Source organism: Mustela lutreola, chromosome 3, assembly GCF_030435805.1.
Source record: "Mustela lutreola isolate mMusLut2 chromosome 3, mMusLut2.pri, whole genome shotgun sequence".
Lineage (NCBI taxonomy): Eukaryota > Metazoa > Chordata > Mammalia > Carnivora > Mustelidae > Mustela > Mustela lutreola.
In genome coordinates, this window is record NC_081292.1 from 197,940,854 (window position 1) to 197,968,211 (window position 27,358).

Genomic DNA, 27,358 nt, shown 5'->3' on the forward strand with positions numbered 1-27,358 from the left:
TATTGGGACTACACCAAAATAAAAAGCCTTTGCACATCAAAGGAAACTGTCAACAGAAAGAAGGGCAACTTACTGAATGGGAAAAGATATTTGCAAGTATTTGATATATTTGATAAGGGATTAATATCCAAAATATATAAAGAACTTATACAACTCAACACTAATAAACAATTAATCCAATTTAAAAATGGGTAGAAGACCTGAGTAGATATTTTGCCAAAGAAGGCATACACATGGCCAACAGACATGTGAAAAGCTGCTCAGCATCACTAATCATCAGGGACATGCAAATCAAAACCATAATGAGAAATCACCTTACACCTATCAGAATGGATAACAAGTGTTGGAGAGGATGTGGAGAAAAAGCAACCCTTGTGTACTGTTGGTGGGAATGCAAACTAGTGCAGCCACTGGAATACAGTGTGGAAGTTCCTAAAAAAATTAAAAATGGAGCTACCCTATGATCCAGTAATTCCACTGTTGGGTATTTGCCCAAAGAAAACAGAAGCACTGGGACGCCGGGGTGGCTCAGTTGGTTAAGCAGCTGCCTTCGGCTCAGGTCATGATCCCAGCGTCCTGGGATCGAGTCCCACATCGGGCTCCTTGCTCGGCAGGGAGCCTGCTTCTCCCGCTGCCTCTGCCTGCCATTCTGTCTGCCTGTGCTCTCTCTCTCTCTCTCTGATAAATAAATAAATAAATCTTTAAAAAAAAAAGAAAGAAAGAAAGAAAGAAAACAGAAGCACTAATTTGAAAAGATATATGCACCCCTATGTATATCACAGCATTGCTTACAATAGCCAAGGTATGGAAAGAGTCCAAGTATCCAACCATAGGTGAACGGATAAAGAAGATGTGCCAAATACATACAACGGAACAGCACTCAGCCATTTAAAAAAGAATGAAATCTTAACATTTGCAACAACAGGGATGGACCTACAGGGTATTATGCTAAATTAAAAGAGTCAAAGAAAGATGATTACTCCATGATTTCACTCATGTGGAATTTAAGAAACAACAAAGACCAAACAACAACAACAAACCTGACTCATAAATACAGAGAACAAACTGGTGGTTTCCCGAGGGGAAGATGGGTGGGAGGATGGATGAAATCGATGAAGGGGATTAAGAGCTACAAATTTCCAGTTACAGAGTAATTCACAGGGATAGAGCGTACAGCACAGAGAATACAGTCAACAAGGTCGTAAAAACGTTTGGTGGAGGAGGGGGCCACAAGTCAAGGGACGGGGGGGATCTGTAGACGCTGAGAATAGTCCTTGGCTGACAGCAAGAAAATGGATGTGGGCTCAGTCCTATATCTTTAAGGAACTGAATTTTGCCAACCCACATGAGCAAAGAAACATCCCCTAGAACCTCCACAAAGATATTCAGCCCTGCTGACACCTTGATTTTATTTACTGTGACCCATGTCAGACTTCTGATGGACAGAATGCTAAGATAGCCAGTGTGTGTTGTTCAACCTGCTAAATTTGTCAGAATTTATTAGGGCAGCAATAGAAAGTTAATACAGGGTTGAAGGAAGTTTTGATCCTATGGAATGCGATGGGGAACATGGGCTATGTTGATGATGGTGTACCTGACATGGGCATAGTGCCTTTAAATTCTTCAGGCCTGGCAAGGATGGCCTGGACTTCAGATCTCCCAATCACCCCAGCAAGTACATACTCCGGTGGACCTGTACAAGTGGATCAAGTGCAGCTTTGGCCGTGATGACTGGGAAACTTTAAGGAAGTTCATTGCCAATTACATGTCTACATAAGTGGCTCAAAGTCATCTTTTTTCCTCACCTTCTCTCTGCATCCAATGTCAGTAGAGTGGCTTAGTGGAGTTTCTGAGGTGTCAGCAAGCAAGATCCCCAGTGAGGCTTTTGTTTTTTGGAGGGTGCAGGTTATTCAGAAATTAATACCTACCTCTCCCCACTCCCCTTAAGCAGAACAACACATAGGGACTCCTTGGCCTGTCCCCAGAAATTCAGATTTAGTAGGTCTGAGGTGATGCCCGGAAATCCACTTTTTAGAAGCTGTCCCAGGATTGTGATAATAGCTAGTAGACTAACTAGCACTTGGGACCTCTGGCCTACATCACCATTTATAATCAATTATGAAATGTAAAGCTTAAATTATGATACATGATTTGATTTCAATCAAATTGCTAGTTTTGTGAGAGGACAAAAAGATGAGAAAATGAATAAAACAGACTACCTGTCTTCCAGAGACTTATATTCAGAAGACATGACAGGCATAGGAGAAACAGAATCTAGAAAAGTTCTGTGGGTAAGATTGAGTATGGGCATGTCCTTTATGGGATGGATGGGATTTCTACTGGTGGAGATGGAGGCAAGAAAGGGGCCATATGCATGTGAGAGCTCTGCGGGCTTTTCATTTGGAAACTATCAAATGTAAAAATGTTGAAAGACTAGTGTTACAGCAACTGTAATGTAAAGTAACCTAGATTTAATAATTGTTAAAATTTTGCCACATTTGCTCATTTATTTTTCCTGGTGTACCCCCCACCCCTTTTGTTCTTGCTAAATCTTTTTTTTTTTTTTTTTTTTTTTTTTTAAGAGTGAGAGAGAGCAGGGGTAGGGAGAGTAGAGGGAGAGAGAGAGTCCCGAGCAGGCTCCTTTGCCCAGCATGGAGCCCAACATGGGATTCAAGCCCACAACCCCAAGATCATGACCTTAGCTGAAATCAAGAGCCACACACTCAATGACTGAGACACCCAGGCGCCCTGTTCTTGGTAAATCTTTTGAAAGTAAGTTGGTACCATCATGTCACTGCAGTGGAATATGTAAGCATGCATTCCCCAAAAATAAGAATATTGGTTTACATAGCACAATATCATTAATAGTCTATCCTCAAATTTCCCCAGTTGTCTCTCAAGATGTGGTCAAGGTTTATGCATTTCATTTGGTTGTTTTATCTCTTAATTTTAAATGGCCTTCTCACCTTTTTTTCTCCTCCCTATGACATTTTTAACTGAAAAATTTCCTGAGATAAATGTAGATTCATACTTGAGAAATAATACAGAGAAATCCTTTGCACACCTTGCCAGTGTCTCTGAATAACATTTTACAAAGCTGTCGTATAATATTATATCTGGAATATTGACATTGATAAAACACACTGATCTTTTTCAAATTTCCCTCGTATTACTTCAGCTGGTATGTGTGTGTGTTAATTTCTCTACAGTTTACCAGTTAGGTAGGTTTGTGTATCTATACAAATTTCCAAAATTTTGTCATTTCAAGAATGTAATCTTTTGGGATTAGCTTTTTTCTGCCCAGGAGAGTCATCCAAGCTGAGTGACCATCTCTTTTCATTGTTCAGTTGTACTCCAAGGTAGGTACACACTTTGTACCTACAAACCTGCAGTTTGTTGAAATATTTCCCTGTTGGAGAACATCTGAGTTGATTCCATTTTTGGCTGTTAATGAATAAAACTGCTATAAACATTTGTGTGCAGGTTTTTGTGTGAATGTATGTTTTTATTTCTCTGGGATACTGTCCAAGAGTGCAACTGCTAGATTGTATGGGAGTTACAGTTTTAGTTTTTCAAGAAATTGCCAAACTGTTTTCCAAGTGGCTATGACTATCTATACTTCCTCTTAATGTTTCTTTTTTTTAAAGAATCCAAACCATTTTGTTTTCAAATGTCCCATCTACATTTTGAATATTGTTGATTTTTTTCCCCCTAGTAACATCACTCAATTTGTTCTCCATCTCCTGAATTTCCTGTAGATTGGAGGTTAAGTCTAGGAGTTTGACTAGATTCAGGTTAGATATTTTTTATGTTGTGTCACATGAGCCCTTAGGAAGTTATCGTGAGCTGGTGGGCACAGTAGTTAAACACCAAACACCATAGACTTGATAACAGCAAACAGGTACTGGGGGCCTTGGGCTCTTATGCCATGAACCCTGAGGGGTACAAGGTGAGGATCAAGTTCTACTCCTGTAAGGGCCTACTTAGCCAGAGGGAGCCATTTTGTTGTTTATGCAGTAAACATCGATTGACCCTGCCCCTCCCAGAGGAACTTACTTAAAAGCAAGTCCGGGAACCCAGTCCCAGGTAGCAAAGTCCACAGATACAAGGGCGGGTCAGGCCAGGTGGATACATCCAATCAGTGGGGGCACATACTGTCTCCCTAGCTACCAAGGAGAGTGGGCCCCACCTTTTGGGTGCCAATTCTGACCAAGGTGATAGGCTAGTTCAAATAGCTACTATGGGGTAAATTGAAATTCAATTGGCCACCCATGTGTGACCTACAATGACTATGCAGTTTTCTGTGTTGCAATCTCATTGGCCACCTGTGTGGGGCCAGGCTCAACCACATGGCCTTTGCTCTATAAAAGTTAGTCTGTGAGGCTGGGAGGGGTTGCCTCTTTGTAAGAGAAGGCCCCTACTGGTCGGGTTTGATTCTTGATGCTTGGCGCGAAATAAAGCTTTGCTTGACCTTCACTTTGTATCAGTCTCACTCCTTTGATCATGGACCCATTATTGGGGGCCCTATCACCCCCAAAGAACTAGCTTTTAAAATTAACTAATTCTCATAGCATGAGCCCACTAATAGTGATACGCCAAGTCGTAGCTTAGAGACAACAGTCAATTCTGCTTTGAGGGTATGTATATGGGGTTATAAGATTTAACTGAAAGCTGAAGTTTGAGCTGGCTCTTGAATAAAAGAAAAATAGATCCCAAGTAGAATATGCTGAGATAGAGTGCATTTTTGGATCTCCTTGGTTTCAAAGGAATTCAAATTTATGGCTAATGAAGAAGCTCTGAAAGTTTCTGGTTTTGATCCATTTTTATTGCTTTGTTTTGTTTGTTTTTAAAGGTAAACTGTATTAATATTGGGGCAGTGGAAAGGGTGGTTGGCCGCAGGCTGGGAGATCCAGGAGTAAATCATTACAGTTGTGTATGTGAAGTGTCCAAAGCTAGGTGCCGTAAAAAGAAAGAGTAGGGTTCAAATACTTAAGGTTAGAATTAAAAAGCATGTCTGAAGTTTTCAGCCTTTGTGGCTATGATATTGCCTTATTAAATGAGTTTGCAACATATTAGAGGTCTGGGAGGGAAGATGAATATTAATGTGTGTTATGAGTGTACAGGACAGTAAAGATGTCCATCCAAGGAGACTGTTGGAAACATAATATCTGGAGCTCAGGTGACAGCATAAGGAGGTGATTACTGATATTGTAAATCCCCCCAGAAGGAACTGGTTTAGGGAAAAGAGGCTTATGATGGTTTAAAGGGCAGACAAGTAAATGAACTAAGGTGTTCCATCACAGTGGTGAAGAAGCTTGCTGTTCGCCAGCATGCTACCACTCCCCTCTAAGGGAGACTGAAATGGCTTAGTTAGGCAAGTGCTTGCAGCGGACCCTCCAGGTTCATTAAGTTCACTCTCCTACAGTGAGCTCCAGCAGGTGAAGGGGTGAGTCGCGCGTTGCGTGCACGCATGCGCCGGAAAAGTCCTGGCTAGGCGGCTGGAGGACTGCGCCTGCGCACTCGCAGGCCGGCAGTTAAGCGCAGACCGGTCCCGCAGAGGATGGAGGGATGGAGTCGCCCCAAGAGTTGCGCAGAGGTTCCAACGCAGCTGATAACCGTGGCGGGCGCGTCCATTCCCTGTACACAGCCCCTATACTTCAGAGGAGTCCTCCTGCCAACCTGGAAAATATGCACAGCAGAACGTCGGGATTTTCTGCGGTTCGTTACACCCAGGACCAAAACAAGACCGTGAATGGTCTGGACCAAAACATGCCCAAGGACCAGAACAAGGAGGGCGCTGGGTACCGGCTGCTCAATGTGAGTGGGGCCCGGCCGGCGGCGTCTGTCCCCTCCCTGGCCACCTCGAGGGCTGGGCAAGGATCCAGGGGTCAGTGAGTGGGAGAGAAGGAGACCTGCCCTAAGTTGGAAGGTGTTCATAGCTGAGGAAGCGCTTAGTTGTGGGAGCTTGAAGATTATTTAACTTGTCAAAGCCTTGTTTTATTAACTTAAAATAAGACAATAATTTAGATAATAATTATGACAGTCTGCCTTACGTATAGGGTCGTCCGAAGATCTGAGGGAGATAATGATGTAAAGTGCTGAACAATGCAAAGCGCAGAGTAAAGAATTGTCAGCTGTTGTCATGACCATCATTAGGAATTCATTTATATGGTTATAATTCATTTATATGGTTAAAGGGCTAAACTCCAGAAACTTCAGTTACCTTGTCTTCAATTCCTAAGGTTCTTACAGATGAACTTGTAGGAGCAAATCTGTGTCATGTCTGAAAGTGAATTGTTGGTCTTCTGTTAATAATTAGGAAGATTAATTTATATTTGAAATGTGTGAGACGCTTGAGTTTACCATATAGTGGTACAGGCAGAGGATGGAGGAAATGGAAAAGGAGAATCACAATGAAACTCACCTTTTCAAAGCGTTAGAAGATGATTAGGAAATTTTACAGTCTCTCTTGGTCTTAAGTTATTAAAAGAATAGTACAGTTAAAAGTATCAGGAACAAATGGTACACAAAAAGATGATGTCTTTTGTAAAATCAAGGAATTGAATAATTTGATCTCTAAAGTACCCTCCTAATTCCAGAAACCTAGAATACTCTTGGGGCATTGTTAAGATAAATTGAGAGCATATTAGGATTTAGCTATAATAGTAGGAAAAATTTGTAAAGGTTGTGTAAGAGGGGTGTGCTTGGAAGTTTACGCCATAGAAGGTGTTTGTTGTACGTCGTTTTAAGGAATATGTACTTTATTTTGTAAAATGGTGATTTCCACTGCTTTTTTGAGTAATAGGATTCCCTTTTATTGCAAAAAAAAAAAAAAAAAAAAAAGGGAAAGTTCCTCACAGAAGAATAGCTGGCTTTTTATTGACTGGGAAAATCTTTAATGATGAAAACCTACTGACTGGGAAAATCTTTAATGACGAAAACCTACTGACTGGGAAAATCTTTAATGACAAAAACCTACTGTGCAGCATTGTTTTTAATTTGCTGATAGGTACAACACCAGCTACATACAGTCAAAACAGAGTTGTGCACCTATATGCAGGGTACAGTGTTTACCCAAGCTTGGTTTCCCAAATATTTGACCATAGAATATTTTAATATTTTGACAGAACAACAAAAAGAGCTTAGGAAATGAAATGTGCACTTGAATTTAATTGTAATGCTCTTATGGACGAATTCCTTTCAAACCCAGATGCAAAGGAATGAGTTCATGTGCTGTAGATGTTCATTATACAACAAATTTAGAGTAATATGAGAATATGTTATTAAAATTATTATAGTAGCTCTAAGATACACAGTATAGATCATTGACCACAGAATGGATGGCTCTCTTTAATAAATCTAACTGCGCATCGGTATACAGATGGAACATTGTATATTTAGGCAACATGTAGTCTTTCTATGATTTCTTGGCATTTTATGGCACATGATTTCTTGAAAGCAGATTATCATAGAGTAATAACAGCTATATAAATGGGTTAGCATTTTCTATTCAAAATACAGTTTTTTAAAACTTGGAAGCAAATACATCGCTGAGTTATATTTCACATTGTATCAGAATACATTTTGGAAAGCAGTAGTTTGCAGATAATGCTTAGAATACATTTGACTTCACGGATGTCCAGGGTTGAGAACCATGGCTATAGGAGGTAGGAAAAGCTGGTGGATTTTAAGCAGGGGGAAGACATGAATCAGATGGGCTGTGTTGAAAAAAATGTTTGACTGTGAGGGCTTAAGGAGAGATGAAGAAACAGTAGGCAGTGAGGACAGCAAAATCTCTGAGCGATGGGAAAGCATGGGCTTGAAAGCACAAGAAGCAGTATCCTTCTTGGATAGGAAGAAGGGCATCTCTTCCTCCAGATCAGTGTTTATTTTATCCTTGGATCTCCAGTATCAAGACCTTCAGGGGTGCTTATTAAAATCTAGATTCTTGGGCTTCCACTTTAGACCTACTGAATCAAGAGGGCTAGGGCCCCAGAAATGTGCTCAAATCTTAAACTACTCCCATGGTTCTTAGGTTCATGTTTGAAGGTTACCACAAATAGTGGGAAAAGATAGGCATGGATGTGGGGGGTGTGGACTGAGGGTGTAGGCGGGAGAAGGAAGCATATGGAGTCAGAAGAGTTTCATGAACCGGGTGAAAGAAAAAGGAGGGATGAGTGGCTGGAGGCTCGGGGAGATTAAAAGAAGGTTTATTGAATGTGTTTCACTGGGTATTTCCACCTTGTTATATCTTGTGTGAGGGTTGTTGTTGTTGTTGTTGTTGTTGTTTTTCAGTTCAATTATGATTCTGTTAAAGATGGTTTTCTTTAAGTATAGCTGACACACAGTGTTGCATTAGTTTCAGTTGTACAGCTTAGTGAAGTGGCAAGTTTACACATTGTGCTGTGTTAACCACAAGTGTAGTTGCCATCTATCCTGGTACATTGTTACTACAATAGCATCGATTATGTATTCCTTAGGTTGTGACTTTTATTCCCATGATTTATTCATTCCATAACTGGAAGCTTGTATCTCCCTCTCTGTCAACCCATTTTCTCCAATTTTCCCATCCTCCTCTCTGGCAACCATCAGTTTGTTCTCCATATTTATAGATATTCTTCTTTTTGTTTGTGTATTCATTTTATTTATTAGATTTCACCTATGAGTGGAATTATATGGTATTTGTCTTTCTCTGAGTTATTTAGCTTAGCATTATACCATTAGGTCCATCCATGTTGTTGCAAATGACACAATTTCATCTTTTTTATAGCAGTGTAATATTCCATTGTATGTATATACCACATCTTCTTTATACATTCATCTGTGGATGGATACTTGGGTTATTTTGATATCTTGATGATTGTAAATAATGCAGAAATAAACATAGGGGTGTGTATATCTTTTCAGTTAGTGTCTTTTTTTTCCTTTGGGTAGATACCCAGTAATGTGATTGCTTGATCATAAGGTCATTCTATTTTTAATTTTTGAGGAGCCTCCACACTCTTTTCCCCATTGGCTGCACCGGTTTTTATTCCCACGAATAGTACATGAGGGCTCCTTTTTCTCCACATCTTCACCAACACTTGTTTCTTATGTTTTTTATTTTAGCCCTTCTTACAGATATAAGGCGATATCCCATTGTGGTTTTGTTTTTGCATTTCCCTGGTGATGATGTTGAGCATCTTTTCATGTGTTTCTTGCCCATCTGTATGTATTCTTTGGAAAAATGCCTAATCGGGTCCTCTGTCCATTTTTTAAATTGGATTGCTTGCTTTCCTTGTTTCCTTGTTGAGTTGTATGAGTTCTTCATTTTGGATACTAACTCTTTATCAGATACATTATTTGCAAATATCTTCTCCCATTTCATAGGTTGTCTTTTAGTTTTGTTGATGGTTTCCTTTGTTGTGCAGAAGCTTTTTATTTTTAATTATTTATTTATTTTTTAAAGATTTTATTTATTTATTTGACAGAGATCACAAGTAGGCAGAGAGGCAGGCAGAGAGAGAGGAGGAAGCAGGAGGCTCCCTGCTGAGCAGAAAGCCCGATGCGGGGCTTGATCCCAGGACCCTGGGATCATGAGCTGAGCCGAAGGCAGAGGTTTTAACCCACTGAGCCCCCTAGGCACCCCAGAAGCTTTTTATTTTGATGTAGTCTCAATAGTTTATTTTTGGTTTTGTTTCCTTTGTCTTAGGAGACACATTTAGAAAAATATTGTTGCAGCTGATGTCACAGAAATCACTGCCTGTGCTCTCTTCTAGAATTTTTATGGTTTCAAGTCTCCCATTTAGTCCTTAACCCATTTTGAGTTTACTTTTATGTATGGTACAAGAAAGTGGTCTAGTTTCATTCTTTTGCATGTAGCTGTCCAGTTTCCCAACCATTTGTTGTAGCGACTATCATTTTCTCATTGCATATTCTTGCCTTCTTTGCCAAAGATTAATTGACCATATAATCATGGTTTATTTCTGGACTTTCAGTTCTGTTCTATTGATCTATGTATGTGTTTTTCTTTTTATTTTTTACTTAAATTCAATTTAATATAGAAGATATTTAGTTTCAAGGGTAGAATTTAGTGATTCATCAGTTGCATGTAACACACAGTGCTCATTATACCAAGTGCCTTCCTTAATGCCTGTCTCCCAACTACACCCTTCTCCAGCAACCCTCCGTTAATTTCTTTTTTAAAAAATTTATTTTTTATTTATTTTCAGCATAATAGTATTCATTATTTTTGCACCACACCCAGTGCTCCATGCAATCCGTGCCCTCTATAATACCCATCATCTGGTACCCCGACCTCCCACCTCCCACCATTAGTTTCTTATAGTTAAGAATCTCTTATGGTTTGCCTTCCTCTCTACTTTTATCTTACTTTATTTTTCCTTCCCTTTCCCTATGTTCCTCTGTTTGGTTTCTTAAATTTCACATATGGTATTTGTCTTTCTCTGACTGACTTATTTCACTTAGCAGAATACCCTGTAGTTCCATCCATGTCACTGAGATTGCCACGATTTCATTCTTTTTGATGGCCGAGTAATATTCCATTGTATGTTGTCAATGGGAGTGCCAATGCTCATATTGGAAAAGCTTGACAGTTTCCAAATAGCAACTTTGGAAAAGTTTGATAATTTCTTATAAAAGTAAACATATGCTTAACATATAAGCCAGGAATCCCACTTCTATGTGTTTATGTAAGACAAGTGACAACAAAAGTCTATACAAATACGTCTTGTTTATCCATTCATCTGTGGGTGGACATCTGGGCTCTCCATAGGTCAGCTATTGTAGACATTGATGCTATAAACATTGGGGTGTATATGCCTCTTCAGTAACTATTTTTGTATTCTTTGGATAAATACCTAGAAGTGCAATATCTGGGTTATAGGGTAGTTTTATTTTTAACATTTTGAGGGACCTCCATATTGTTTTCCAGAGTGGCTGCATTATTTTGCATTTCCACCAACAGTGTAAGAGGTTTCCCCATCCCTCACCATTATCTGTTATTTCCTGAGCTGTTTATTTTGGCCATTCTGACCAGTATGAGGTAGTATCTCATTATGGTTTTGATTTGTATTTTCCTGATACCGAGTGATATTGATCAATTTTTCATGTGTCTGTTGGTCATTTTTATGTCTTCTTTGGAGAAATGTCTGTTCTTATCTTTTGCCCATTTCTTGATTGGATTATTTGTCTTTGATTGTTGAGTTTGACAAGTTCTTTATAGATCTTGGATACTAACCCTTTATCCATAACATCATTTGCAAATATCTTCTCTCATTCTGTAGGTTGCCTTTTAGTTTTGTTGACTGTTTCCTTTTCTGTGTAAAAGCTTTTTATCTTGATGAAGTCCTAATAGTTCATTTTTAATTTTGTTTCCCTTGCCTCTGAAGACTTAACTAGCAAGAAGTGCTGCAGCCTAGGTCAAAGACGTTGCTGCCTGTGTTCTTCTCTAGGGTTCTGATGGATTCCTGTTTCACATTTAGGTCTTTCATCTATTTTGAGTGTATTTTTGTGTATGGTATAAGAAAATGGTCCAGTTTCATTCTTTTACATGTGGCTGTCCAATTTTCTTACGCTATTTGTTGAAGAGACAGTCTTTTTACTACTGGATATTCTTTCCTGCTTTGTTAAAGATTAGCTGGCCATAGAGTTAAGGGTCCATTTCTGGGTTTTCTATTCTGTTCCATTGATCTGTGTGTCTGTTTTGTTGACAGTACCATAAGGTCTTGATTACAGCTTCGAAGTCTGGAATTGTGATGCTTCCACAAAGTTATTTGTGGTCTACATTATTATATTATATTATTTATATTTGATATATTTGTGGTCAATATTATTCATTTGGTTTTTTTTTTTTTTAAAGATTTTATTTATTTGTCAGAGAGAGAGCAAGTGAGAGAGCGAGCACAGGCAGACAGAGTGGAAGGCAGAGTCAGAGGAAGAAGCAGGCTCCCTGTGGAGCAAGGAGCCCGATGTGGGACTTGATCCCAGGACGCTGGGATCATGACCTGAGCCGAAGGCAGCTGCTTAACCAATTGAGCCACCCAGGCATCCCTCATTTGGTTTTCTTTATCAACATTATCTGTGGTCTTTTCTGGTTCCATACAAATTTTGGAATTGTTCCAGCTCTGCGAAAGATGCTGGCGCTATTTTTATAGGGATTGCATTGAATGTGTAGATTGCTTTGGGTAGCATAGACATTTTAACAATATTTTTTCTTCCAGTATTTTTCCATTTTTTGTGTCTTCCTCAATTTATTTCATAAATGTTTTATAGTTTTCAGAGTACAGATCTTTTACATGTTGGGTTAGGTTTATTCTCAGGTATCTTATGGTTTTTGTGCAATTGTAAACAAGATTGATTCCTTGATTTCTCTTTTTGCTGTCTCATTTTTAATATATAGAAGTGCAACAGACTTCTGTGCATTGATTTTATGTCGTGCTGACATAATTGCAATAGTAATTCTTGAATTCCTATATCAATTCTATCAATTTTCTGCTGGAGTCTTTGGGTTTTCTACATAGAGTATCATGTCATTTGTGAAGAGTGAAAGTTTGACTACTTCTTTGCTGATTTGGATGACTTATTTCTTTTTGTTGTCTGATTACTGAGGCTATGTCTTCTAGTACTATGTTGAACATCAGTGGTAAGAGTGGACATCGCTGCCATGTTCCTGGCCTTAGGGGGAAAGCTCTCAGTTTTCCTTGTTGAGGGTGACATTCACTGTGGGCCCTTCATATATAGCTTTTCTGATGTTGAGATACGTTCCCTCTATTCTTACATTGTGGAGGGTTTTTAATCAAGAAAGGATGCTATATTTTGTCAAATTCCTTTTCTGCATCAGTTGAGAGGATCATATATTTATTATCCTTTCTTTTTATTAATGTGTTGTATCATGTTGGTTGATTTGCAAATCTTGAACCACCTTGCAGCCCAGGCATAAAGCCCACTTGGTAATGGTGAATAATCCTTTTAATATACTGTTGGATCCTATTAGCTAGTCTCTTGGTGAGATTTCTTGCATCCATGTTCATCAGGGATATTAGCCGTAGTTCTCTTTTTTAGAGGAGGCTTTTTCTAGTTTTGGGATCAGGGTAACGCTGGCCTCAGAGAGCAACTTTAGAAGTGTTCCCTCCATTTCTGTTTTTTTGGAATAGTTTCAGAAGTATAGATATTCTGAAAATATTTGGTAGAATTCCCCTGGGAAGCCCTCTGGCCTTAGACTCTTGTTTGTTGGGAGTTTTTTGTTTTTTGTTTTTAATGCTGGCATGCTGAATATCTTCTTTTTTTATTTTTTATTTATATTCAGTTTAGTTAACATAAAGTCTATTGCTAGCTTTAGAGACAGAATTTAGAGATTCATCAGTTACATGTAACAGCCAGTACTCATTCCATCAAGTGCCCTCCTTAATGCCCATCACCAGTTATCCTTCCCATCACCACATCCTCTCCAGCAACCCTCAGTTTCCTATAGTTGAGTCTCAACTATATAGTTGCCTCCTTCCCTGTTTCCATATTATTTTATTTTTCCTTCCCTTCCCCTATGTTCATCAGTTTTGTTTCTTGAATTATACATATGAGTGAAATCATATGGTGTTTTTCTTTCTCTGACTTATTTCACTTAGCATGATACCCCCAGTTCCATCCATATTATTGCAAATGACAAGATTTTGTTCTTTTTGAAGTTGTAGTAGTCTATTGTAGTGAGTAGTATTCTAATATATATATATAATATATCTATAATAGATATATATAATATATATCTATTATAATATATATCTATTATATAATATATATCTATTATAGTGAGTAGTATTCTAATATTTAATAGAATACTACTCACTACAATAGACTACTACTACTACTACTGAGATATATATATCTATATCTATATAGATATATATAATCTATCTCACATCTTCTTTATCCATTCATCTGTTGATACACACCTGGGCTCTTTCCATAGTGTTGGGAGATTTTTGATTACTACTTCAGTATCCTTGCTGGTTATGGGTCTGTCCTGGTTTTCTGTTTCTTCCTGTTTCTGTTTTGGTAATTTGTAAGATTCTAGGAATTTAGCTGTTTCTTCCAGATTGCCCTCTTTTTGGTATATAATTGTTCCTAGTATGTTCTTATAATTGTATTTCTGTGATGTTGGTTGTGATCTCTCCTCTTTCATTCCTGATCTTATTAATTTGGGTCCTTTTTATTTTCTTTTTGAGAAATCTGGCTAGGGGGTTTATCAATCTTGTGACTTGTTCAAAAGAAAAGGCTCCTAGTTTCATTGATATGCTCTGGTTTCTTTTATATCTGTCATTGATTTCTGCTATGATCTTTATTAGTTCCCTTCTCCTGCTGGATTTAGGTTTTATTTACTACTCTTTTTTTTTTTTTTCAGTTCCTTTAGGTATAAGGTTACATTGTATTTTTGAGACTTTTCTTGCTTCTTGAGGAAGGTCTGTATTGCTATATACTTCACTCTGGACCACCTTTGCTCCATTTCAAAAGTTTTTAACTGTAATGTTTTCATTTTCATTTGTGTCCATGTATTTTTTTTAAATTAATTTATTTATTTTCAGAAAAACAGTATTCATTATTTTTTTCATATATCATGTTACTTTCATCTGGCCTGCAAAGTTTCTGCTGAAAATTTAGCTGATAGACTTAAATGGTTTCCTTTGTATGTAACTGTTTTCTCGTGTTTCTTTTAAAATTCTTTCTTTATAATTACTTTTTGCCACTTTAATCACCTTGTGTTTTAGTACGGACTTCCTTGGATTGATTTTGTTGGGGACTTTCTGAGCCTTTTGGATCTGGGTATCTGTTTCCTTCTCCAAATTTGGGATGCTTTCAGCTATTAATTTATCTTCAAATTTTTTATTCCTTTCTTTCTCTTTTCTGCTGTGATCCTTATAATGCAAACATTGTTACACTTGATGGGGTCACTGAGTTCCCTTAATCTATGCTCAGTTTGAGGGGCACTTGGGTGGCTCAGTTGTTTAAGTATCTGACTTCAGCTCAGGTCATGATCTCAGGGTCCTGGGATTAAATTCTATATTGGGCTCCCCACTTAGCTGGGAATCTGCTTCTCCCTATCCCTCTTCTTCTCCTCTCGCTGCTTGTGCTCCCTCTGTCTCTCTCTCAAATTAATAAATAAAATCTTTTAAAAAACCTATTCTTATTTTTCATTAATATCTTTTTTTCCTCCTGTTACATTGAATTGTTTTTCATTATTCTGTCTCCCAACTCACTGATCTATTTCTCTGCTTCCTCTAGTCAACAATTTACTTTGTGTATTTTTAGTATATTTTAAAATTTAGTTATTGTGTTTTTCATCTCTTCATTTAAGATTCATGCTTTTTTATGTTTTTTTCTCTCTTTGTTGAAGTTCTCACTGACGTTCTCCTCTGTTTTCTCAAGTCCAGTGAGTATTTTTGTGACCATTACTTTAAATTCTTTATCAGCCTATTAGTTATCTCTGTTTCCTTTGGTTTTCTTGCTTTTATTTTGTCCTGTTCTTTAATTTGGGGCATATTCCTCTGTTAGGTCATCTGTGTCTGTTTTTATGTGTTAGGAAAGCCCGCTACATCTGCTATTCAAGTAGTGGCCTTATGAAAAGGACCTGTAGTGTCCCCTCTTCACCAGAACCAGGTGCTTCAGGGGTATCTCTTAAGTGTGCTGTGTACTTTCTGTTGTGGTTGAGCTCTGATTGTCTTCAGTAAAGTCATCTGCAATGGCCTTGTTTGCTTGTTGTGGGAAAAGTTTAGTCCCTGTGCTGCAAAGGGCCAGTCTGGGGTTACCTTGGGCTTGAGTTGGGTCAGACCAAATGCCTGCACTCAGCTTGTTTGTTAGAACTGCAGTTGCAGTGAACTGCAGGATATTCTCCCTGCATTGCCTTTGGAAGGCTTTGTTGGTGGGCAGGGCCTATAGTCAGACCAGATGTTTCCCCCAGTTTCTCTGTTGGAGGTTGTAGTGACCCTGTACTACTGGGTTCCCTCCATGTGCTGCCCTCTGTGAGGTTTTCATTGGTGGTTGGGGCCAACAGTCGGATTATATGTCTGCCCTCAGCCTTGGGCCACAGATGTACTGGTGTGTTGGGTTATCTTCTCTCCCCAGGGTGGGAGTACTTTGGACTGGTGCTGGCCACTGGGCTGCTTGCACAATGCCATGTTTTTGGCACCTCCTTGGATGGGGATATCCCCTAGTGGGGATAGTTGGATGGCATAGATCTGCAGGAGAAAATAGGGGTGTAGAGCACTGTTAAAAAGTTAATGGAAACAGAAGGAGTCAAGATGGTGGAGAAGTAGCAGGCTGAGACTACTTCAGCTAGCAGGAGATCAGCTAGATAGCTTATTTAAAGATTGCAAACACCTGCAAATCCATCGGCAGATTGAAGAGAAGAAGAATAGCAATTCTGGAAACAGAAAAACAACCACATTCTGAAAGGTAGGACTGGCGGAGAAGTGAATCCAAAGCGACGGGAAGATAGACCCCAGGGGGAGGGGGGCTCCCGGCAAGCGGCGGAGCAACAGAACACAAAATCAGGACTTTTAAAAGTCTGTTCCACTGAGGGACATCGCTCCAGAGGCTAAACCGGGGCGAAGCCCACGCGGGATCAGCGTGGCCTCAGGTCCCGCAGGGTCACAGAAGGATCGGGGTGTCTGAGTGTCGCAGAGCTTGCGGGTATTGGAACAGGAAACCCGGCTACAGAGACAGAGCCGACAGTAAGCTCGCAGCTCGGGGTTACCTTGAACTGGTCTCAGGCTCGGTGAGCTCGGAGTGCAGCTGGAGGCCAGGCCCACGGGAGTTACTGGGCGCTGTTCTCTGAGGGCGCACTGAGGAGTGGGGCCCCGAGCTCTCGGCTCCTCCGGGCCGGAGACCAGAAGGCCGCCATTTGTATTCCCGTCCTCCGGAACTACGGAAAGTGCTCAGGGAACAAAAGCTCCTGAAAGCAAACCCAAGTGGATTACTCAGCCCGGCCCCTGGTAAGGGTGGTGCAATTCCGCCTGGGGCAAAGATGCTTGAGAATCACTACGACAGGCCCCTCCCCCAGAAGATCAACAAGAAATCCAGCCAAGACCAAGTTCACCTACCAAGGAGTGCGGTTTCAATACCAAGGAGAGCAGCAGAATTCCAGAGGAGGAGAAAGCAAGGCACGGAACTCATGGCTTTCTCCCTGTGATTTTTTTAGTCTTGCAGTTAATTTTTTTCTTTTTCATTTTTTTCTCTTCTTCTGCTAAATTTTTTTTAACTTTTACCCTTTTGTTTTTTAACGTTTTTTTAACTAGTTTATCTAATAAATATATTTTTTCTTTTTTATATTTTTCTTTATTCATTTTCTTTTTTTAAATTCTTTTCTTTTTTTTCCCCTTTTTTTTCTTTCTTTCTTTTTGAACCTCTTTTTATCCCCTTTCTCCACCTTCACGATTTGGGATCTCTTCTGATTTGGTTAAAGCATATTTTTCTGCGGTTATTGCCACCCTTTTAGTATTTTACTTGCTCCTTCATATACTCTTATCTGGACAAAATGACAAGGCGGAAAAATTCACCACAAAAAAAAGAACAAGAGGCAGTACCGAAGACTAGGGACCTAATCAATACAGACATTGGTAATATGTCAGATCTAGAGTTCAAAATGACGATTCTCAAGGTTCTAGCCGGGCTCGAAAAAGGCATGGAAGATATTAGAGAAACCCTCTCGGGAGATATAAAAGCCCTTTCTGGAGAAATAAAAGAACTAAAATCTAACTAAGTTGAAGTAAAAAAAAGCTATTAATGAGGTGCAATAAAAAATGGAGGCTCTCACTGCTAGGATAAATGAAGCAGAAGAAAGAATTAGCGATATAGAAGACCAAATGACCGAGAATAAAGAAGCTGAGCAAAAGAGGGACAAACAGCTACTGGACCACGAGGGGAGAATTCGAGAGATAAGTGACACCATAAGACAAAACAACATTAGAATAATTGGGATTCGAGAAGAAGAAGAAAGAGAGAGGAGAGCAGAAGGTATGCTGGAGAGAATTATTGGGGAGAATTTCCGCAATATGGCAAAAGGAATGAGCATCAAAATTCAGGAGGTTCAGAGAACGCCCCTCAAAATCAATAAGAATAGGCCCACACCCCATCACCTAATAGTAAAATTTACAAGTCTTAGTGACAAAGAGAAAATCCTGAAAGCAGCCTGGGAAAAGAAGTCTGTAACATACAATGGTAAAAATATTAGATGGGCAGCTGACTTATCCACAGAGACCTGGCAGGCCAGAAAGAGCTGGCATGATATTTTCAGAGCACTAAATGAGAAAAACATGCAGCCAAGAATACTATATCCAGCTAGACTATCATTGAAAATAGAAGGAGAGATTAAAAGCTTCCAGGACAAACAAAAACTGAAAGAATTTGCAAACACCAAACCAGCTCTACAGGAAATATTGAAAGGGGTCCTCTAAGCAAAGAGAGAGCCTACAAGTGGTAGATCAGAAAGGAACAGAGACAATATACAGTAACAGTCACCTTCCAGGCAATACAATGGCACTAAATTCATATCTCTCAATAGTTACCCTGAATGTTAATGGGCTAAATGCCTCAATCAAAAGACATAGGGTATCAGAATGGATAAAAAAACAAAACCCATCTATATGTTGCCTCCAAGAAACTCATTTTAAGCCCAAAGACACCTCCAGATTTAAAGTGAGGGGGTGGAAAAGAATTTATCATGCCAATGGACATCAGAAGAAAGCAGGAGTGGCAATCCTTATATCAGATCAATTAGATTTTAAGCCAAAGACTATAATAAAATATGAGGAAGGACACTATATCATACTCAAAAGGTCTGTCCAACAAGAACAATTTTAAATATCTATGCCCCCAACGTGGGAGCAGCCAACTATATAAACCAATTAATAACAAAATGAAAGAAACAAATCAACAATAATACAATAATAGTAGGGGACTTTAACACTCCCCTCACCAAAATGGACAGATCATCCAAGCAAAAGATCAATAAGGAAATAAAGGCCATAAATGACACATTGGACCAGATAGACATCACAGATATATTCAGAACATTTCATCCCAAAGCAACAGAATACACATTCTTCTCTAGTGCACATGGAACATTCTCCAGAATAGATCACATCCTCGGTCCTAAATCAGGACTCAACCGGTATCAAAAGATTGGGATCATTCCCTGCATATTTTCAGACCACAATGCTCTGAAGCTAGAACTTAACCACAAGAGGAAGTTTGGAAAGAACCCAAATACATGGAGACTAAACAGTATCCTTCTAAAGAATGAATGGGTCAACCGGGAAATTAAAGAAGAATTGAAAAAAATCATGGAAACAAATGATAATGAAAATACAACTGTTCAAAATCTGTGGGACACAACAAAGGCAATCCTGAGAGGAAAATATATAGCGGTACAAGCCTTTCTCAAGAAATAAGAAAGGTCTCAGGTACACGACCTAACCCTACACCTAAAGGAGCTGGAGAAAGAATAAGAAAAAAACCCTAAGCCCAGCAGGAGAAGAGAAATCATAAAGATCAGAGCAGAAATCAATGAAATAGAAACCAAAAAAACAATAGAACAAATCAACAAAACTAGGAGCTGGTTCTTTGAAAGAATTAATAAGATTGATAAACCCCTGACCAAACTTATCAAAAAGAAAAGAGAAAGGACCCAAATAAATAAAATCATGAATGAAAGAGGAGACACATAGATCAATGGAACAGAATAGAGAGCCCAGAAATAGACCCTCAACTCTATGGTCAACTAATCTTCGACAAAGCAGGAAAGAATGTCCAACACCAAAGAAATACAAACTATTATAAGAACATACTATGAGCAACTCTACGCCAACAAATTTGACAATCTGGAAGAAATGGATGCATTCCTAGAAACATATAAACTTCCACAACTGAACCAGGAAGAAATAGAAAGCCTGAACAGACCCATAACCAGTAAGGAGATTGAAACAGTCATTAAAAATCTCCAAACAAACAAAAGCCCAGGGCCAGACGGCTTCCCGGGGGAATTCTACCAAACATTTAAAGAAGAACTACTTCCTATTCTCCTGAAAGTGTTCCAAAAAATAGAAATGGAAGGAAAACTTCCAAACTCATTTTATGAGGCCAGCATCACCTTGATCCCAAAACCAGACAAGGATCCCAGCAAAAAAGAGACCTATAGACCAATATCCTTGATGAACACAGATGTGAAAATTCTCACCAAAATACTAGCCAATAGGATTCAACAGTACATTAAAAGGATTATTCACCACGACCAAGTGGGATTTATTCCAGGGCTGCAAGGTTGGTTCAACATCCGCAAATCAGTCAGTGTGATACAACACATCAATAAAAGAAAGAACAAGAACCATATGATACTCTCAATAGATGCTGAAAAAGCATTTGACAAAGTACAGCATCCCTTCCTGATCAAAACTCTTCAAAGTGTAGGGATAGAGGGCACATACCTCAATATCATCAAAGCCATCTATGAAAAACCCACCGCAAATATCGTTCTCAATGGAGAAAAACTGAAAGGTTTTCCGCTAAGGTCAGGAACACGGCAGGGATGTCCATTATCACCACTGCTATTCAACATAGTACTAGAGGTCCTAGCCTCAGCAATCAGACAACAAAAGGAAATTAAAGGCATCCAAATCAGCAAAGAAAAAGTCAAACTATCACTCTTCGCAGATGATATGATACTATATGTGGAAAACCCAAAAGACTCCACTCCAAAACTGCTAGAACTTGTACAGGAATTCAGTAAAGTGTCAGGATATAAAATCAATGCACAGAAATCAGTTGCATTTCTCTACACCAACAACAAGAGAGAAGAAAGAGAAATTAAGGAGTCTATCCATTTTCAATTGCACCCCAAACCATAAGATACCTAGAAATAAACCTAACCAAAGAGGCTAAGAATTTATACTCAGAAAACTATAAAGTACTCAAGAAAGAAATTGAGGAAGACACAAAGAAATGGAAAATTGTTCCATGCTCCTGGATTGGAAGAATAAATATTGTGAAAATGTCTATGCTACCTAAAGCAATCTACACATTTAATGCAATTCCTATCAAAGTACCATCCATCTTTTTCAAAGAAATGGAACAAATAATTCTAAAATTTATATGGAACCAGAAAAGACCTTGAATAGCCAAAGGGATATTGAAAAAGAAAGCCAAAGTTGGTGGCATCACAAAATCCTTGAGGAGAACATAGGCAGCAAACTCTTCGACATCAGCCACAGCAACATCTTCCTAGGAACATTTCCAAAGGCAAGGGAAGCAAGGGCAAAAATGAACTATTGGGATTTCATCAAGATCAAAAGCTTTTGCACAGCAAAGGAAACAGTTAACAAAATCAAAAGACAACTGACAGAATGGGAGAAGATATTTGCAAACGACATATCAGATAAAGGACTAGTGTCCAAAATCTATAAAGAACTTAGCAAACTCAACACCCAAAGAACAAATAATCCAATCAAGAAATGGGCAGAGGACATGAACAGACATTTCTGCAAAGACATCCAGATGGCCAACAGACACATGAAAAGTGCTCCATATCACTCGGCATCAGGGAAATACAAATCAAAACCACAATGAGGTATCACCTCACACCAGTCAGAATGGCTAAAATCAACAAGTCAGGAAATTACAGATGCTGGCGAGGATGCGGAGAAAGGGGAACCCTCCTACACTGTTGGTGGGAATGCAAGCTGGTGCAGCCACTCTGGAAAACAGCATGGAGGTTCCTCAAAATGTTGAAAATAGAACTGCCCTATGACCCAGCAATCGTACTACTGGGTATTTACCCTAAAGATACAAATGTAATGATCCGAAGGGGCATGTGCACCCGAATGTTTATAGCAGCAATGTCCACAATAGCCAAACTGTAGAAAGAACCTAGATGTCCATCAGCAGATGAATAGATAAAGAAGATGTGGTATATATACACAATGGAATACTATGCAGCCATCAAAAGAAATGAAATCTTGCCATTTGTGACAACATGGATGGAACTAGAATGTATCATGCTTAGCGAAATAAGTCAAGCGGAGAAAGACAACTCTCATATGATCTCCCTGATATGAGGAAGAGGTGATGCAACATGCGGACTTAAGTGGGTAGGAGAAGAATCAATGAAACAAGATGGGATTGGGAGGGAGACAAATCATAAGTGACTCTTAATCTCACAAAACAAACTGAGGGTTGCTGGGGGGAGGGGGCGATGGGAGAAGGGGGGTGGGGTTATGGACATTGGGGAGGGTATGTGCTTTGGTGAGTGCTGTGAAGTGTGTAAACCTGGCGATTCACAAACCTGTACCCCTGGGGATAAAAATATGTTTATAAAAAATAAAAAAATTTAAAAAAAAGTTAATGGAAACATACAAAGTGTTTAGGCTCCTTTCCACAAGTTTCAGTGACTCTAGACTGATGGGCAGGAGAAAGAAATGGTACTAGCCAGCTCCTTTGTTCTTAGATAGGTTTTACAAAGGAACTTATCCTTTCTGTGAAGACTCTGAGAACAGCAAAGAAATCTTCCTGTATACCTCTGGTGCCTCAGAAACTTCTGCTTCTGTGTGTAACTTGGCAGGGTTTTTGTCATGCTGTCTTTTTAATGCCAAGGACCCAGTTTTCTATAGCCCTTTGGTTCTTGAAGAGCCAAGCCTGCTCATTTTTAATGTTCCTGGTGTTTAGCCCTACTGGTTTTAAAAAACTTACAAAGTTAAGCCCCCTTAACTTTTTAACTTTTCAAATGCTATGGGGATCCATCTTCCCAGTGCAGGTCCCCCATGCCTGGGGTACCTAGTATGGGGCTTGCTTCTCCTCCTTCTCTATGCCTGCAGTGTCCCTCCCTCCTGCAGTCAGTCTTGAAGGTCAGTTTGGTTCCTGACTGTGTCTCTCCCCTTCCTACCATTTTTTTGATGTAGCCTCCTCTCTACAATTAACTGTGGAGAGCTTGATCCGCCAGTCTTCACTTCATTTTTTGGGTTAGTTACACTGATATGGGTATTATCTAGATGTGTGTGGGGGACTGGGATCTTCCGATTCCACTATTTTCACCGGCATTTGACATTTTAAGTATTATGTGCCATATTGTGGACTTCCTTGGGTTTACATTGTTTGGGACTCTGTGTTTCTTGGATTTGGATGTCTATTTCCATCTCCAGGTTAGGGAAGTTTTCTGTTATTATTTCCTCTAGTAACTTTTTTTATACCTTTCTCTCCTATTCTTTTGGGACTCCTATGTTTGTTCACTTCATGTTGTCCAAGAGATCTCTTAATCTGTTGTCAGTTTTTTTAAAAAGTTCTGTTTTCTTTTTACTGTTCAGCTTTTGTGCTTTCCATTACCTTTTCTTCCAGATCACCGATACATTCTAATCTATTGTCAACTCCCTCTAGTATGTTTTTCATTTCATTTATGGTAATTTTAACACTGATTGGTTCTTTTCAATATTTTCTATCTCTGTATTGACAGACTACTGAGTTCCCTCTTTGTTCCACTGCAGTGAATAAGTTTACAATCATTACTTAAATTCTTTAGCAGGCATACTGCTTATCTTTGTTTCATTTAGGTTTTTTTTTTCCTGAAGTTTTTCCCTATTCTTTCTTTTGAAGTATATTTTTCTGTCTCCCAATTTTGCTTGACTTTCTGTGTTTGTTTGAAAGGATTAGGCAGAAAGACAACTTCTCCTAAACCTGAAGGACTGTTTATGTGTATGGTATCCTCTGTGTAGACTGTGTGTACTTGGTGCCTGTTGCTGGCTGGCTGGAGCTGTGGCAGCAGATGCAAGTTACTGGTTGAAATGGTGGCTTTTTATGGGAAGAAGAAGGAGGAGGAGGGAAGAATGGAAGGGAAGTAGGACAGGGGAGGGGAGGAGGGGAGAAGAGGAGAGGAGGAAGGGAAAATAAAGCCTCCAAAGAATTAAAAAACAAGGCAAATTTTAAAAATTTAAAAACTTAGAAAACTTAAAAATATAATTTTTAAATAAAATTTATACATGTAGCTTATTTTCTGTGCCCCAGCACCACAGAGGCTGGTGTAGTATTATAGACTCTAGGTTCACTGAGCTTATGAGCTCACTGTGAGCCAGATCCTGTTCTGGTCTGTGCTTCTAAGGTGGAAGGGGAGAGAGCATTTCCAGTTCCTTGGCCTATTTAAACCCTGTTTTTGTTTGTTTGTTTGTTTGTGTTGTTGTTTTTATTTCCATGCCCTAGTGCATTAGGGGCTGGTGTGGTCTTGTGGATCCTGGGCTTGCTTAGCTTGCAAGCTTGCTGTGACAACTGAATCTCCCCATTATCGTGTCTGAACACTGTTCTGGTCTAGGCTTTGTTGTCTCTTAGTTGCTCTTTTAAACTGTAGGTTTTTGTTTGTTTGTTTGTTTGTTTTTGCGCAAGGATGGAGGAATCTGTTCCCAGTTCCTCAGTATTATCCCTTCCCACTGCCATTCACAGTATCAGGTTGGGGGGCTCCCCTTGTTGCCACATCTCTGTTTCTCTTGCTCTTCTCCCACTTATCTATCTTTGATTTTCAATTAGCCTTCAGGTTTTCTTCAGGAGGAATTGTTCTATTAATAGGTATAATTTGGTGTGTTCTGTGGAGGAAGTGAGTTCAGGGTCTTCCCGTATTACGGTCATGGACTGGAAGGTCTTAATTGTGTTTTATTCGTTTTTCTTGATTAAGTTAACTAGTGGTTTATGCATTTTATTGGGAATTGATATGTTAACAGTATTGAATCTTTCCATCTGTGAACATGTAATATTTGCCATGTATTTCGGTCTTTAATTGCACTCAGAAATGTTTTGTTGTGCAAGTCTTAATGTTTTTTTTCTGTTAGGTTTATTATTTTATCATGCTGCTTCTTAAATTTACTACATTTCTTCCGTTAAATTTATTTATTTATTTATTTATTTATTTTTAAATATTTTATTTACTTATTTGACAGAGAGAGATCACAAGCAGACAGAGAGGCAGGCAGAGGGAGAGGAGGAAGCAGGCTCCCCGCTGAGCAGAGAGCCCGATGCAGGGCTCGATCCCAGAACCCTGAGATCATGACCTGAGGCGAAGGCAGCGGCTTAACCCACTGAGCCACCCAGGCGCCCCCCGTTAAATTTATTTTTAAGGCTCTTGTTATTTTGGTGCTATTTCATATGTACTTGTTTTCATTGTTATTATATAGAAATACAAATTTTTTTTTTTGCATTTTATTCTTGTATCCTGATATTTCATTGAGCTTATTTACTAGTTCTAGTAATTTCTTTTGGTGTTTGTGGATTTCTTTAGGCTTTCTATATATGAGACTGTAATGCCTCTATATAAAGAGCAATTTTACTACTTTCTTTCAAATGTGGATGCTTTTTGTTTCTTTTTCTTGTCTGACTACTCTGGATATAACCTAAGTACAATGCTGATTAGCATTAGTAGGAGTGAATACTTGCCTTACCAACCATAGGGGAAAAGCATTTAGTCTTTTACCATGGAGTGTGATGTTAGGTAAGTTCCTTTCTATTTCTAGTCTGTTCAGAGTTTTTATTAAGAATGAATTTTAGATTTTATCAAATATGTTTTCTGCATCTCTTGAAATGAAATCATGTGATTTTTGTTCTTTATTGTACATGTTTATTAATATGGCTTATTATATTAATTAATATTCAGATGGAAAAATCCCACTTTGTCATGGTGTATGGTCCTCTTTATATATTGCTGGATTTTGTTTACTCATAATTTGTTAAGGATTTTTGCCTCATTCTTGAGGGATTTTGACCTATTGTTTTCTCTTCTTGCATTATCTGTCTGGCTTTGGTATGAACATAATTTTGACCTCATAAAATATCTTGGGGAGTGTTCCTTCCTCTTCCTCCCCACACTCCCTCTTTTTTTCCCTGAGTTTGTGAAAGATTGTTACAATTTTTTCAAGTGTTTGGTAGAATTCACCAGTGAAAGGGTCTGGGCCTGAGTTTTTCTTTTTAGGAAGTTTTAGTTACTAATTCAGTTTCTTGTTATAGGTCTTTCAGATATTCTTTTTTCTTGAGTTGGTTTTGGTAATTTGTGTCTTTCTAGGAATTTTTCCATTTCACCTAAATTGTCTTATTTGTTAGCATAAAATTATTTATAGCTGTAGTAGTTTATATGCCTTAAATGACAATGAGCTTTGGAGATAAGATGAACTTTAGGATTTTGAGTTGGGGAGATCATCCTGGATTATCTGAGTTAGGCCCTCAAAGTAATCACAAATGCCTTTATAAGAGAGAGGTAGAGGGGTGCCTGGGTGACTCAGTCAGTTAAAATCTGCTTTTGGCCCAGGGCATGCTCCTGGGGTCCTGGGATCAAACCTCGCATCGGACTCCCTGAAACAGGGAGCCTGCTTCTCCTTCTGCTCCTCCCTCTGCTCAAGCATTCTCTCTGTCTCTGTCTCTGTCTCTCTCTCTCTGTCAAATAAGTAAGTAAAATCTTTTAAAAAAGAGAGGTAGAGATATGCTGTTGAGGACATATCTAGTAATGGAATTTCTGGGTCATAATTATATATATACTCAAATTCAATACATAATACTAAACAGTTTTTCAAAGAAGCTAGACCAATTTATATTCTTACTGGCAGTGTATTAAATTTGTGACCCCACATCCTTGCCACTTGATATTGTTGGTGTCTCTATTTTTAACTCTCTGGGAAATATGTTATTCTATCTTTTTTTTTTAAATTTATTTTTTATTTATTTTCAGCATAACAGTATGATTATTTTTGCAGCACACCCAGTGCTCCATGCAATCCATGCCCTCTATAATACCCACCACCTGGTACCCCAACCTCCCACCCCCTCACCACTTCAAACCCCTCAGATTGTTTTTCAGAGTCCATAGTCTCTCATGGTTCACCTCCCCTTCCAATTTCCCCCAACTCCCTTCTCCTCTCTAATTCCCCATGTCCTCAATGCTATTTGTTATGCTCCACAAATAAGTGAAACCATATGATAATTGACTCTCTCTGCTTGACTTATTTCACTCAGCATAATCTCTTCCAGTCCCGTCCATGTTTCTACAAAAGTTGGGTATTCGTCCTTTCTGATGGAGGCATAATACTCCATAGTGTATATGGACCACATCTTCCTTATCCATTCGTCCGTTGAAGGGCATCTTGGTTCTTTCCACCGTTTGGCGACCGTGGCCATTGCTGCTATAAACATTGGGGTACAGATGGCCCTTCTTTTCACTACATCTGTGTCTTTGGGGTAAATACCCAGTAGTGCAATTGCAGGGTCATAGGGAAGTTCTATTTTTAATTTCTTGAGGAATCTCCACACTATTCTCCAAAGAGGCTGCACCAACTTGCATTCCCACCAACAGTGGAAGAGG

At 39.0% G+C, this 27,358-nt stretch overlaps 1 protein-coding gene across 4 annotated transcripts in view; it reads left to right on the forward strand.

Annotated features, from left to right (window-relative positions):
- The first annotated feature begins 5,534 nt into the window (after positions 1-5,534).
- Positions 5,535-27,358, forward strand: part of C2CD6 (C2 calcium dependent domain containing 6) — a 125,382-nt gene continuing 103,558 nt past the window's right edge. For all 4 annotated transcript variants that reach the window (XM_059168401.1, XM_059168408.1, XM_059168402.1 and 1 more), the window contains exon 1: positions 5,535-5,817. In XM_059168401.1, coding sequence (XP_059024384.1) covers positions 5,569-5,817 — 249 coding nt within the window. In that variant the 5' untranslated portion in view covers positions 5,535-5,568. The remainder of the gene's footprint in view (positions 5,818-27,358) is intronic.